The 15,343-nt window shown below is 21.0% G+C and overlaps 2 protein-coding genes across 5 annotated transcripts in view; one reads left to right on the forward strand and one right to left on the reverse strand.

Annotated features, from left to right (window-relative positions):
* Window positions 1-6,788, reverse strand: part of LOC106088419 (transport and Golgi organization protein 6) — a 39,572-nt gene extending 32,784 nt beyond the window's left edge. Inside the window, exons 1-7 of one of the 4 annotated variants that reach the window (XM_059362693.1) lie at window positions 6,612-6,788; window positions 6,247-6,441; window positions 4,002-4,126; window positions 3,298-3,464; window positions 2,869-3,005; window positions 2,652-2,807; window positions 2,516-2,569 (exon numbers count right to left, since the gene is read on the reverse strand). The gene's annotated coding sequence lies outside the window, so the exon portion shown is untranslated. Of the gene's footprint in view, window positions 1-2,515; window positions 2,570-2,651; window positions 3,006-3,297; window positions 3,465-4,001; window positions 4,127-6,246; window positions 6,442-6,611 lie in introns of all 4 variants that reach the window. The other 3 variants (XM_059362697.1, XM_059362696.1, XM_059362694.1) reach the window with 3 other exon arrangements.
* The window catches only part of LOC106088416 (uncharacterized), a 30,234-nt gene extending 21,039 nt beyond the window's left edge, over window positions 1-9,195 (forward strand). The window contains exon 7 of the mRNA XM_059361395.1: window positions 9,110-9,195. Coding sequence (XP_059217378.1) covers window positions 9,110-9,195 — 86 coding nt within the window. The remainder of the gene's footprint in view (window positions 1-9,109) is intronic.
* Window positions 9,196-15,343: the final 6,148 nt, after the last annotated feature.

A 15,343-nucleotide genomic window follows, 5' to 3' on the forward strand; every position in this document is an offset into this window, starting at 1 on the left:
TATCTGTTTCATTTACTCAAGGGAATTAGTTAGTGTTTTTATTTTTTATTTTAATGAAATTTGTTCAAAAATTTTCTATTGTTTTTGTATTATAATTTTTATTCTTATTTTATTGTAATTTACTAATTTTTAATATTTTTATCATATATTTTATTGTATTTTATTCATTTAGTTAGTTATTTTAATCTTTAATTTATTTTTATTTTTATTATTTTATATTTTATTTATTATTTATTTTATATTTTATTATTTATTATTTTTCTATTTTTATTTAAATTATTTGTTTCATTTACTCAAGGGAATTAGTTAGTTTTTCATTTTTATTTTTTATTTTAATGAAATTTGTACCTATCTAAATTTTAATATTTTTGTATAAATACATATACAACTATGATAATATTTTTATGTATTGATACTTTATGTATGTCACTATTTTTATTCTCCTTTGTATTTTATATGGGTCTATATTTTCGTATAAAAGATTTTTTTATATATATATGTGAATTTAGATATGCATAATTAAAGGGAAATATATAAGATGTTTTTTGTACATAATTGTATATTATGTGTCATATATTATTTTTTATTGGAAATATTTTTGTTTTTATATTTTTTTGAATATATTTGTTTATTTTTAATGCATGTATGTTTTTTGTTTATATGTTGGAATGTTTATATGAGAATTTATATAAGTATATAAATTTGTAGTATATATGAAATGTATGTATGTAAGAATTTATTTACACATGTATTATTTTGAGGTATTTTATATTTATTATTTAGATATTTATATAATTTTTATTTTTTTCAAATTTTATAGTTTAATTTGATTTATTTATTTACTTAGATTTTATTGTATATTTATTTCATTATTTAGTTTATATTTATTTTTACAGTTTGATTTTTACTCTCAATTATTTATATTTTTAATATTTTGTACTTTTCATATTTCTAATTTCTCTATTTTAATTTATTTTTAATTTACTTAATTTACTTTAATCATATTTAAGTTTTGTTGTCATTTACTTAGATTTAGATTTAAAAAATTAATTTTATCATTTTATTTTATTTTTGTAATTTATTTATATTCTCATTTCTTATGATTATCACTTGTTTTTAATCATTTTGGAGAAGTTTTTTTATGATAAAAAATAAACGAATTTTTGTTTACTAAAACTATTAAATGAAAGGAGGTGAGAGTGGAGTAAAAGGAAAGTGTTTACTTATATGAAGAAAATTTGATCTGTTTTCACTTAATTGATCTAATGTGTGAAAGGAAGGAAAAAGAGGAAAAAGAAAAAAATTTTTTTACATTCTTAGTTTTTTACCTTTTGGGCTTCTCTGTTTAAAATTAATTATATCCTTTTCATTCTTTTCTGTATTTGATTCAATTCCTTTTTCAATTTCGATGGATGTTGAATTAAAATTAACATTTTTTTCAAAGTAGGAATACTCATCAGTACTTGTGTAATTATTTTCTTCCTTTGTATTTTCTATGAATAGGTTTTGAGTTTTTTTATTTGTCTCTAATATGTTTAATAATTCTGTTATATCAGGTGTTGTTGAATTTAAATTTTCTTTTTCTTTTTGTTCAAAGAATTCAGAATTGTTCCTGGATTTTTTCGTTTGTTTTAATTTGTTTTCTTTCTCTATTTCCTTTATAACGGTCAGAGCAGTTTCAACTCCTATTTGAATTGAATTAAGGTTTTTTGAAAAAGGACATGTAGTAAATTATTTATTAAAAAATTATTCAAAATTGTTTTGTTGTTGTGAAGATGTGTATTTATGTATGCAGATTTTGTGTTAGCAGATGGTTTTTCTAAAATTGGGAATTCGCCAATGAGGGTTATTTTGGGATAAGACGTGTAGTAGATCAATTATTTAGGGTTTTTATTGACATAAACATATATATTTGTGTATACAGGTTCTGTATTTGTATTTGGTGTTTTTTGATTTAGATATCGACCGATATGAAAAATTTTTATATGTATATATGTCAATCTCATTTTTTATTCTGAGGAACATTAATATATATGTAAGGGTTTTTTTGACTTTAGATGTTTTTCTTGTTTGTTAATTAATTTATTCATAATTTGCAATCTCTTTATAGTGATTTATACCTTAATTTACTATATGATATTGGATTGTGATTTCTGGGCAAGGTTTTTTATCTGTGAAGTTGGGATATTATTGTATTTTTAGTTTAACTGGATTTTGTTTCTTCTATTGGATTGGGAGATTATATGAATGGGTTTTACTGGGCGAATTAAGAGATAATTATGTAGGAATATGTACATTCAATATGTAATTGGCTTTAACTAATTTGATTAAGGGGGATTTTTTTCCCCTTCTTTGACTGCTGATGTTTTAATGGGTGTTACTACATAGATTTTTTTCTTTATTACTGTATAGATTGGTTCATTGGTTATATATTTCTTGAAAAGGATTTTAATTGCGTGTTGATGTAAGGATTTTTTGGAGATAGTATTATATAGTTGTTTTATTTTATTCTCACCTGAGTTTATTATATAACAATCACTGTCGAAACTGGATATGGAAGGGTCACATACTTTATATGTTTTGTGGATTGAGATGAATGATATAATTTCATTAAGGAACATATATTTTTCTTAATTGGAGCTTCTACTTACATTGACTTAGAGAAATTATTAAAGAATTGTTTGACTGGTTAGGCTCAGGAATTTGTTTGGTTGGTTCTTCATGGTTGTTGTAGAAATCAGAAGTTATCAATTGTCCGTTTGGAATAGAATAACAATCTTGATATGTGGTGTCCTTTTGATTGCTCCCTTCATATGAGTTATATACTATAACTTAATTTGATGTTTGGAGATATTTTATTTTTGTTACCTTTGTTTTTTATGAAACTATCTTCTAAGGTACTGTTTTTGATAGAGGAGACATTTGGGCTGGGACACAATATGTTGAGAGCCTTGGTCTGTTGATGAAATATTTCTACCCCTTTTTTTCTCTCCATCTTAATTGTACTAGAAGGATTTAAGTTTGGAAAATTCAAAATTAATGTGTTTTTCACGAATAAGGCATGTGGTTTATTGATAATCTTATTAATTTAATTATTTTTTATTGGCTGTAGAGTATATAATTTATATATATAAGTATGTATATTTAATTATATGTATATATATTTCTTAGGAAATCTGGAGGATAAATTAATTGTTTTTAATTTTTGTAAAGTCTTGTTTTTTAGGTTTTATGAAATAGTTTAAAACGAAGATTTATTGTTATAAAGAAAAAAATTTTTACTATTCAATTATTTACCTCTGTTTTTATTTTTCTATTGTTGGTTTTTACTCCGTTATTTAATATTTTTAAGATGATTTTTTTGAATTTATTAATGGTTAGTCCAGAACAGGTATCATTTGATGTTTGTTATTTATGAATAATATATGTTACTCCTTTTTCTTCCTTTTTCGTTCTTTATATATCTGAAATGATATAATAGTAATGACTTGTAGTTTATTTCTGTTAATGATTTACTTAATTTGAATTTTGAAAATTAATTGGTTAAAAAATTTTTTTGTAATTAATTATTTATTAAAATCTTATTTTTGTACTACTCATTAATTTAAGTAAAAGAGAAACTTTTTTGACTTTTGTGTCTAAAAGATATACTTTTTACCTTTTGTTATTTCGTTCTATACCGTTTTTCTTTGATTATTTTTAATTATAGTAAGTGTAATTACATTTATGATATTATAGTTTTTTAATTTTATTTATTTTTATTATTTTTTAACTAATACATTATTATCTATTTTTTAATTTATCTATTTTTTCTTATATTTTTAATTTATGTTATTTTATTACTTGTTATTATTATTTTTATTATATTTATACATTTCATAGATAAAATTATGTAATTTATTTTCTATTTTTTTATTAATTAATTCCAGTTAAAAAAGTTAAAAAGTAAAGAATGTTACATCAACATTTATTTTTGATTTGGTTTTGTAATCGCTTCTTACCTTTTTAAATATCTTGAACACTATTTGAACGTGTTTCATCTAAATGGGTCCTAGTATTTGTAATACATATATATGTATTATGGATTTCCGTTTGATGTAAAAGATTTTTTATGCAGATATTTGTTCTGGAATTTGGATAAGATATAATTTGAGATTAATATTAATGATTTATTAGTGATTTGTTGATATTTTTTTTGGCTAAATGGCGTGTTTGATTTATTGTTTAGTATTTTTCTAACTAATCTATCTTATATTTATGCTTCTGTTTTGTTTTGAGGGAGTTGTGTGAAGGAGTTTTTGGTTTGTTTTTAATATTGATTTATTATCATTTATTTTAACTTTATTTCAATTTATTTTTATTATTTAATTCTCATTTTATTGTTTATTTTCAATTATATATGAGAAATTATTCAAGAGAGGTTATATATATTTTTTTATCTATTTGTTGCTTTTATTTGTATTGATTTTGTGCGGGTTTAGGAATAGAAACATGTTAGAAGAAAGAAGAAAAAATAATTTTTTAACATTTTTAATGAAACATGTTAGAAAAAAGAAGAAAAATTGATTTTTAGTATTTTTAGTTTGTTATTTGTTAAATTGTATAGCTACTGGTTTTTAGTAGAAATATAATTGACAGGTTACTTGTCCAAAAATAATATTTTTATTTTTCTTTTGATATATATTGTGTTTTTATATGTATTTTGTTTGTTTATATATCTATTAGTTCAATAAAGTTAGTTTTATTGTAATCCAATGCATACCTTTAGTTAATGTTTATTTTGTATTTTAGAATTATAGACATATGAAATGTTAAGGAATGAAAAATGTTTTACATTAGCTTACATTGTTTTTGATTGAGGATTTTTTAACATTTTTATAAAACATTTTATAAATTATTTGATATAATTTTTGTTTTATACATATGTTATCGATGGAAATTTAGTTGGTCATTTTTTGTTTTTTTCGCAAATGGCTTGATTTTGAATGTTGTCATGTTGCCACAGACTAAACAGAATGTTTGTATGGAAATATGAAATAGAAGGTTTTTTTACTAGTTTTTTTTACTGAAATTTGATATCATGTCTGTAAATATGTGTATTGGATATTTGTTAAGAATGATATGACAAGGATTTTTTATTACTTATTTATAATTGTCTCTGAGGTAAATAAGATGATTAATTTTATTTGTCACCCTTATTTGTTTTATTCTTGCCACAATGGAAGGGGTATAGTTTTATGCCTTGCGTAAGATCTGTCTTATGGTTTGTTGTATATTTTTATAGGATAATTTTTATAGGATACTATTTAGTATTATATTATGACCAACATCATTTATATAGTTTATGTATGTTTTATGTTATAAGTTAATATTGTTAAATTTTAGTTCAATGAGACATTATTTGTTAATAATTTCTGATTTTTATTTTAATAATTTGTTCATCCGTTTTTATGTGTATATGATAACATTTTTCCATATAGATTATGTATTTATATATATATGTCAATTGTTTATACATGTATTAATTTACTAAAAAAATTTTTTTAAAATTTTTGAGGTTAGTTTTTTTTTAATCTATTGCATGCTTTTAGTTTAATTTATTATGTATTTTAAAAATTTTTTGGCTGCATGGAATGTTAATATATTTTATAAAAACTTTTGTGATAAAGATGTTTTTTAATGACTTACGTTATTTTTGGTTAATTATACATTTTTCGCATTTTTTAGGTTATTTGATTGAGGCTATGATTTGATGTACACAACGGGGGGATAATTGTTCGCTTTTGGTCTATTGCATGTTTGTAGTTAAATTTATTATGTGTTTTAAGATTATGAATTTATAAGATGTTAGAATGAATTACAGAGACTTTTGTGATTGGGATGTCTTTTAATGACTTACATTTCTTGTTTGATATATATGTCTTGATATTTTTAGGTTATTTGTTTGGAGTCATAATATGATGTTCACAATAAGGAAATAATTGTCCGTTTTTTAATTTTCACAGTTGGTTTGATTTTGAATGGTATCATGTTGCCACAGGTTGAACAGAATGTTTGTGTGAGAGTGTGAGATGATTGGCTTTTTTTGTTGTATTTGTTAATGAATGGTGGTATCATGTTTGAATGTGTGTGTGATGGATGACTGTTTGGACTGATGTGATACAGGTTTTTTATGAGAAACATGATTTTGTATTGATTTAAGTGTGTTTGTTATATATACATTTATATACAATTTCTTTTACTCACCGTGATTGATTTTGTATTTTGGTCCGATGTATTTTTGTCTTCGTCCGTTTGATTGGCTAATTTCTGTCATGTATGATCTTTGCCATTGATAGATGATTCGTTTTAATCATGTATGTGGAGTTTTGCGTTTAGTTTTGCCTGTGTGGAATCGCTGTTGTTTTTGTGATTTTAATGATTAATAATATTTGGCAACCCCTTTTTTGTTTTATATGTCCCCCGTTGTTGTTCATTTTTGGTTTTTGGAAATAGGATAAAGTTTTTTATTAATATTGACTTGATGGGAGCTGAATTTTAATATGGAAGGGTTATTCTGTTTTGGTGGGTTTTTTCAACCTTTAAGTTGGGGTTGCTTTGCTGAAACTTACCTTTATTGGCATGCATGATGGTATGTTTTTCTGTTCTTCAGTTTATGATGTGGTTTTTGCAGACAGTAACGTTTGCCATTTGATTTGACCCTTCCCATTCATTTTCCTTATACATGCAATTTTTTTGTACAAACGTAGGTATGACTTTCCTCTGTGAAGTTGTTTTGGCCAATGAATTGTATTTTTTCATGGTGGTTTGTCTTGGGTCTCTGAAGGTTTTGTTGCAAATGATATGAGACATTAGTGTGAGGAAGATAGACAGAATGCCTTTATTTGCTTTGTCTTTGAGTGACGATCTCATTGTATTGTATGGACATATTTTATGTTTACATGGTACATCTTATTTTTTATATTTACATGATACATCATATATATGCTTTTTTACATGTTAAGGATGGTACTGCGTTTGCTTTTGGAAGAGATTTTTTTATGATTACCTTTTTGAATGATGGATACTATAACAAGAAAAACTTGCGAGTTTTACTCAATAGGACATTTTTCATTACTTATGAGGAAGAAAAATTTTTTCATAAAATGATTTTTTCATGGAAATTTTGCATTTTTCAAGAGATAGATCATAAGGAATATGATCTTTTCGATAAGTGAGAAACGAGTATAAAGCCATTTTTCACTTCGGATTTTATTTTTCACACTGAATTTGGAAATCATTTATGATTAATGTTTACCCAGATTCTTAAAGTTAATTTTCTTCATAACTTGATTTATATTGTTGAAGTCATTTTTCTTTTTCAAGTTTATTTTACCTGTTAGGGCGATGTTCAATTTAAAATTCATTTTTGTCTATTTTTTTTCGAGACGAACTGATATGATCATTTTTCTACAAGAAAATTTATGATGCAATTTGATTTTTTTTGATGAAAAAAATTTTTATTTTAAATGCATGCGTACAAGTATATGTATTTTCATGTATGTTTTGAATGAAAATGTATATATGTGTATAGTTGCGTATGTATATGTATGCTTATATGTATATGTATGTATATTTGTATATGTTTTATGTGTATATTTTTGATCAAGTATAATTCTGTGTATATGTATTGTATATATGTTGTATATGTCCTGTATATGTATTGTATTTATGTTGTATATATATATATATATATATATATATATATATATATATTAATTTTACAAAAGAATCTTGTTAATTATTGTTAGGAAGTTAAAAAGATTTTTTATTTTGTTTTCAAACCAATTAGTTTGTTTTTGACAATAATGTTTTGAATTCTCTCTGAACAAAATAGTAAAGTAGGCCTTGTTTTTTACTTTCGTTGAGGATATGTAAGTTATGTTATAAATTTTTTATCTTGAGTATTGATTTAGTTGTGAATAAGTGCAGTGCCTTAAGAAGTCAAGTGTTTGATTTATTTTGTGAATTATTTATTTTTGTGAAATAATAGACATATGTTTTTTCTATCAAAAATGAAATTTCGTTACATATTTGAGATTGAGGAAAAAGAAAAAGATTTTTTAGTTCAATATAAAAAGTTTTTTCGTTTTAAGATTGTTTTTTATTGGAAATTTAATACATATGGGAAATATTGTTTCTCTTGAAAGCATGCTGTGTTTATGGCCCTTTTATTAAGACAAACATCTGTTTTTTCATTCTGTTTTTAAAGAAAAGGAGATGATTTTCTTATATTAAAAAAATTTTTTATTTTGTAGATTTATTTTTTCAATTTTATCGGTAAGAATCAAATACAATTGTTTTTATTTACATTTTGTTTTTTATGTAATATTTGTATTTATATACTATACATATATATCTATTTAAATTATATACATGATGTTAAAAATCACAAATTTATTTATAAGAAATGATTTTTTTATTTTTTGTTTGTTTTTTGGAAAATAATTTTTAAATATACGTTTGTTATTTTCTGTGATCTGTTGCGAAATGAAATTTCTTCTTTTTTATTCTGTGATATTTAGCAATAATTTTTATGGTATGAAACTTCATAGAAGTTATTAGATTAGATATATTTTGGTTATTCTCTTTGTTGTTATTTGATTATTTCATTCATGGTTTTAATTTTTTTAAGTGAATTTTTTTAGTAACAATTTTTTATTTATAATTTCCGTTTTATTTTATATATATTTATATACTATATTAAGGTGAAAAATTTTTTTTGTTTTTATATGTTTTTTCCTTGTTTAGGTTTTTTTACTATGGGAATTGGAAGGGAAGATTTTATTTTGTTTGTTCATGGGATGTACTTGATGGTATGGATTATTATGAGGAGATTTTTAGATTTTTAACGATTTGAATATATTTCTTGATAAGGATTTTTTTGGGAATCTAATATTTCAATAGATCGATTGTGATCTTGTCAATTCAATTTGTGCATGTGTTATTCATTCATTTTTGTTTGAAATTATTATTTGATATTTATTTTTTTTTTGGTTGTAATTTTATTTGTTTTTATGTTAATGTTTTTATTATTTATTTATAATTATTTTTGTTTTCTTTTTTGTAGTTTTGAAGCTCGCTGATGAGTCCTCCCTGGCAAGAGGCGAAAGCGCTCCGGGCAGCCATGTATTTATTGTAGTTGTTAGTAGTTGAATAGATTTTTATGTTGTTTTTTTATTATAATTTTTATTTTATTTATTTATTATTTAAATTTGATTTGTGTATGTGTATATGCATATGCATGGATGTATGTTTTTTAGGAAAAGTAAATATGTATGTGTGTTTATGTGAATGTAGATTTGTGTGTATGAATGTGTATTTATATGTATGAATGTATGTATGTATGTACATGTGTATATGTTTATGTGTTGATATTATGTTTATGTTTTGAGTGTGTATATGTATGTATGTGTGTGTACGCATGTATGTGTGTGTGTAGGTATGTGTATATATTGAATGTGTATGTGTGGTTGTATTTGTGTATGTTTGTATATGCACGTACACATATATATCTATATGTTTTTTTTAAGATTTTTAAGTTTTTTATTTTGTTTTCTGTTTTTTTATTCTTACTTTAGTGTTTTCTTACTACTGTTGATCTTGATTTATTTGAGTACTAAACCATTCTGTTTTCAGAACATTTTTTCTGGGATATTGGGTTTATATTTCAATTTGATGCTTGGTGCTATTTCACATTCCAATAAGATTTTAGGATTTTAAAAGATTTTTTAAAAATTTTTGTAGATTTTTAAGATTTTTAAGTTTTTTAAGTTTTCTGTATCTATTTTTAAGATTTTTATATCTAATTTATTAATGTTTTTTTTAGGTAAGTAATTTTTTATTTTAACTTTACTTATCATCATTATTATTATTGATAATATATATATATATATATATATGTGTTTATATGTATTTGTGTTTTTTTATATGTTGTATATATATATATATATATATATATATATATATTTATGTGTATTTATTTTATTCATTTAGTTTATATATTTTAATTTTTAATAATTCCAATTTTATTTTTAATATATTTTACAAATTAGTTTATATAATTATATTTAATTTACTTTATCTTATTAGTTATTTTATATATGTATATGTATATATATATATACATATATATATTTTTAGAATTTTTTATTTGTTACTTATTTTAACCTATTTTTTGTTCTATTATTTTTGTATATATTTTATTCATTTTATTTTATATATATTTAATTTCAATTTAATTTTATTTAGTATTTATCTTAATTGATTGACTATTTTTTCTATTTATTAAATTTACTTTATTTTATTAATTTATTCCAATTTAATATTTATTTATTCCACTCATTTTATTTGATATATATTTAATTCAAAAAATATTTTATTTATAACTTTTATCTTATTATTATTCTTTTATATTTATATTATTTTATATTTTATTATTTTTCAATTTTTATTTTAAATTATTTATTTCATTTACTCAAGGGAATTATTTAGTGTTTTTTATTTTTTATTTTAATGAAATTTGTTAACATGTTTTTCATTTTTATTAAAAATTTGTTCACAATTTATTCGTTTTTTAATATTTTTATTACATTTTTATTTTATCATATAATTTTTGCTCAAGGATATTGGTTAGTCATGTTAATCTTTGATTTAGTTTTATTCTTATTTTTAAGTAATTTGTTCATTTACTAGAATTAACTGGTTAGTAATTTTTAATTTATTATTTTTCACTTTAATGAAATTTGTTATTATATGATTTTCGTTCGGAAAATTTTTATTGTTTTTGTATTATAATTTTTATTCTGATTTTATTGTAATTTATTAATTTTTAATATTTTTATCATATATTTTATTGTAATTTATTCATTTAGTTAGTTATTTTAATCTTTAATTTATTTTTATTATTTATTATTTTATATTTTATTTATTATTTATTATTTATTATTTATTTTATATTTTATTATTTATTATTTTTTATTTTTCAATTTTTATTTTAAATTATTTGTTTCATTTACTCAAGGGAATTAGTTAGTGGTTTTCATTTTTATTTTAATGAATTTTGTTCAAAATTTTCTATTGTTTTTGTATTATAATTTTTATTCTTATTTTATTGTATTTTATTCATTTAGTTAGTTATTTTAATCTTTAATTTATTTTTATTTTTATTATTTTATATTTTATTTATTATTTATTATTTATTTTATATTTTATTATTTTTATTTTTCTATTTTTATTTAAATTATTTGTTTCATTTACTCAAGGGAATTAGTTAGTTTTTTATTTTTATTTTAATGAAATTTGTTCACAAAATTGTTATTATATGATTTTCGTTCGAAAATTTTTTTATTGTTTTTGTATTATAGTTTTTATTCTTATTTTATTGTAATTTATCCATTTAGTTAGTTATTTTAATCTTTAATTTAGTTTTATTTTTATTTTTAATATTTATTATTTTATATTTTATTCATTATTTATTATTTATTTTATTATTTATTATTTTTATTTTTCAATTTTTATTTTAAATTATTTATTTCATTTACTCAAGGGAATTAGTTAGTGTTTTTTATTTTAATGAAATTTGTTCACATGTTTTTCATTTTTATTAAAAATTTGTTCACAATTTATTCGTTTTTTAATATTTTTATTATATTTTTATTTTATTCATATAATTTTTGCTCAAGGATATTGGTTAGTCATGTTAATCTTTGCTTTAGTTTTATTCTTATTTTTAAGTAATTTGTTCATTTACTAGAATTAACTGGTTAGTAATTTTTTATTTATTATTTTTCACTTTAATGAAATTTGTTATTATATGATTTTCGTTCCGAAATTTTTTTATTGTTTTTGTATTATAATTTTTATTCTGATTTTATTGTAATTTATTAATTTTTAATATTTTTATCATATATTTTATTGTAATTTATTCATTTAGTTAGTTATTTTAATCTTTAATTTATTTTTATTTTTATTATTTTATATTTTATTTATTATTTATTTTATATTTTATTATTTATTATTTTTTATTTTTCAATTTTTATTTTAAAATTATCTGTTTCATTTACTCAAGGGAATTAGTTAGTTTTTTATTATTTTTTATTTTAATGAAATTTGTTCAAAAATTTTCTATTTGTTTTTGTATTATAATTTTTATTCTTATTTTATTGTAATTTACTAATTTTTAATATTTTTATCATATATTTTATTGTATTTTATTCATTTAGTTAGTTATTTTAATCTTTAATTTATTTTTATTTTTATTATTTTATATTTTATTTATTATTTATTTTATATTTTATTATTTATTATTTTTATTTTTCTATTTTTATTTAAATTATTTGTTTCATTTACTCAAGGGAATTAGTTAGTTTTTCATTTTTATTTTTTATTTTAATGAAATTTGTTCACAATTTATTCGTTTTTTAATATTTTTATTATATTTTTATTTTTATCATATAATTTTTGCTCAAGGATATTGGTTAGTCATGTTAATCTTTGATTTAGTTTTATTCTTATTTTTAAGTAATTTGTTCATTTACTAGAATTAACTGGTTAGTGATTTTTTATTTATTATTTTTCACTTTAATGAAATTTGTTATTATATGATTTTCGTTCCGAAAAATTTTTTATTGTTTTTGTATTATAATTTTTATTCTGATTTTATTGTAATTTATTAATTTTTAATATTTTTATCATATATTTTTATTGTAATTTATTCATTTAGTTAGTTATTTTAATCTTTAATTTATTTTTATTTTTATTATTTTATATTTTATTTATTATTTATTATTTATTTTATATATTATTATTTATTATTTTTTATTTTTCAAATTTTATTTTAAAATTATCTGTTTCATTTACTCAAGGGAATTAGTTAGTGTTTTTATTTTTTATTTTAATGAAATTTGTTCAAAATTTTCTATTGTTTTTGTATTATAATTTTTATTCTTATTTTATTGTAATTTACTAATTTTTAATATTTTTATCATATATTTTATTGTATTTTATTCATTTAGATAGTTATTTTAATCTTTAATTTATTTTTATTATTTTATATTTTATTTATTATTTATTATTTATTTTATATTTTATATTTTATATTTTATTATTTATTATTTTTATTTTTCTATTTTTATTTAAATTATTTGTTTCATTTACTCAAGGGAATTAGTTAGTTTTTCATTTTTATTTTTTATTTTAATGAAATTTGTTCACAATTTATTCGTTTTTTAATATTTTTTAATATTTTTATTATATTTTTATTTTTATCATATAATTTTTGCTCAAGGATATTGGTTAGTCATGTTAATCTTTGATTTAGTTTTATTCTTATTTTTAAGTAATTTGTTCATTTACTAGAATTAACTGGTTAGTGATTTTTTATTTATTATTTTTCACTTTAATGAAATTTGTTTTATATGATTTTTGTTCCGAAAAATTTTTTATTGTTTTTGTATTATAATTTTTATTCTGATTTTATTGTAATTTATTAATTTTTAATATTTTTATCATATATTTTTATTGTAATTTATTCATTTAGTTAGTTATTTTAATCTTTAATTTATTTTTATTTTTATTATTTATTATTTTATATTTTATTTATTATTTATTTTATATTTTATTATTTATTATTTTTTATTTTTCAATTTTTATTTTAAAATTATCTGTTTCATTTACTCAAGGGAATTAGTTAGTGTTTTTATTTTAATGAAATTTGTTCAAAAATTTTCTATTGTTTTTGTATTATAATTTTTATTCTTATTTTATTGTAATTTACTAATTTTTAATATTTTTATCATATATTTTATTGTATTTTATTCATTTAGTTAGTTATTTGAATCTTTAATTTATTTTTATTTTTATTATTTATTATTTTATATTTTATTTATTATTTATTTTATATTTTATTATTTTTATTTTTCTATTTTTATTTAAATTATTTGTTTCATTTACTCAAGGGAATTAGTTAGTTTTTCATTTTTATTTTTTATTTTAATGAAATTTGTTCTATTAGTGAATCCTGGTACGTTATATTGGCTTCAATGGTTTTTTGTTCTTTATTTATTTGCGAAACAAACTAAATAGAGAAAACAATAAGAGCAGATAAAAAACATGCTCTTGCATGGAAACAAAAAGATTTAATTGCTGTCAAATTCCACTCGCGGAACAATTAAAAACTCCGCGACTATTCCGAAAGCAGAATAAAAAACCTTGCATAAGTATAAAACAAAAGAAAACGTCAGTTGGTGTTCGTTATTGCCATTTGTTAGAGAAAGTGAAAATTCATCTAATTCAATCTATTGTCTGTGATAGACGCAGACAGTAGATTTCTAACAAGATAAATTCATTTACAGGTAGGAGCAGTTGGGCAACAACAAAAAACCGAGGTCAAAATCAATGTTTGAGGATGTTACTTGTTCGCGTCATTTTTCGTGGTTTGTGTGTGTTATGGCTCTTCACTATAATACACACACAGCCGAACGTTATGAAAATTCCTTGACAGATTGTTTTCTCCTCGAGAAAAAATTGTACTCATCTGTTTGCTGTGTGGAGGCCATCGTAGCGCAGAGGTTAGCATGTTCGCCTATGACACTGAACGCCTGGGTTCGAATCCTGGCGAGACCATCAGAAACATTTTTCAGCGGTGGGTTTCCCCTCCTAATGCTGGCAACATTTGTGAGGTACTATGCCATTTAAAACTTCTCTCCAAAGAGGTATCGTACTGCGGCACGCTGTTCGAACTCGGCAATAAAATGGAGGTCCCTCATCATTGAGCTTAAACTTAAATCGGACGGCACTCATTGATATGTGAGAAGTTTGCCCCTGTTCCATAGTGGAATGTTCATGGGCAAAATTTGCGTTTTGCATCTGTTTGCTGTGCACTACCTAAGTTAAATCGTCTTGTCTTTGTCTGAGTTTGTCATGGCTGCATCCATGACATAATTACCAAAAAGTGTACCGTAAACAGCTGAGTACAATTTTTTCTTGCGAAGTGCACTATCTGTCAACGAGTTTTGGTTGTGTATGTATTATAGTTAAGAACTATAACACACAAATAAACGAAAAATGGCCCGAACTAATTTTAATAATGTTCAGTTGTGTAAGTGCATTATAGTTAAAAACTATAACACATTCAAACAACGAAGAATGGCACAAACTCGAAATCAGAGTTGCATTAAATACTGATTGTGACAAATAGAGTACTCAATTTGTTGTTGTGGGACAACTGCTTCTACCTGTTAAATTTATCTTGGTTGCAGCCAAGCCATTTATATCGCCACTGAAAATTGGTTGTGCAGAACAC

The sequence above is a fragment of the Stomoxys calcitrans genome, chromosome 2 (genome assembly GCF_963082655.1).
Source record: "Stomoxys calcitrans chromosome 2, idStoCalc2.1, whole genome shotgun sequence".
Taxonomy (NCBI): domain Eukaryota; kingdom Metazoa; phylum Arthropoda; class Insecta; order Diptera; family Muscidae; genus Stomoxys; species Stomoxys calcitrans.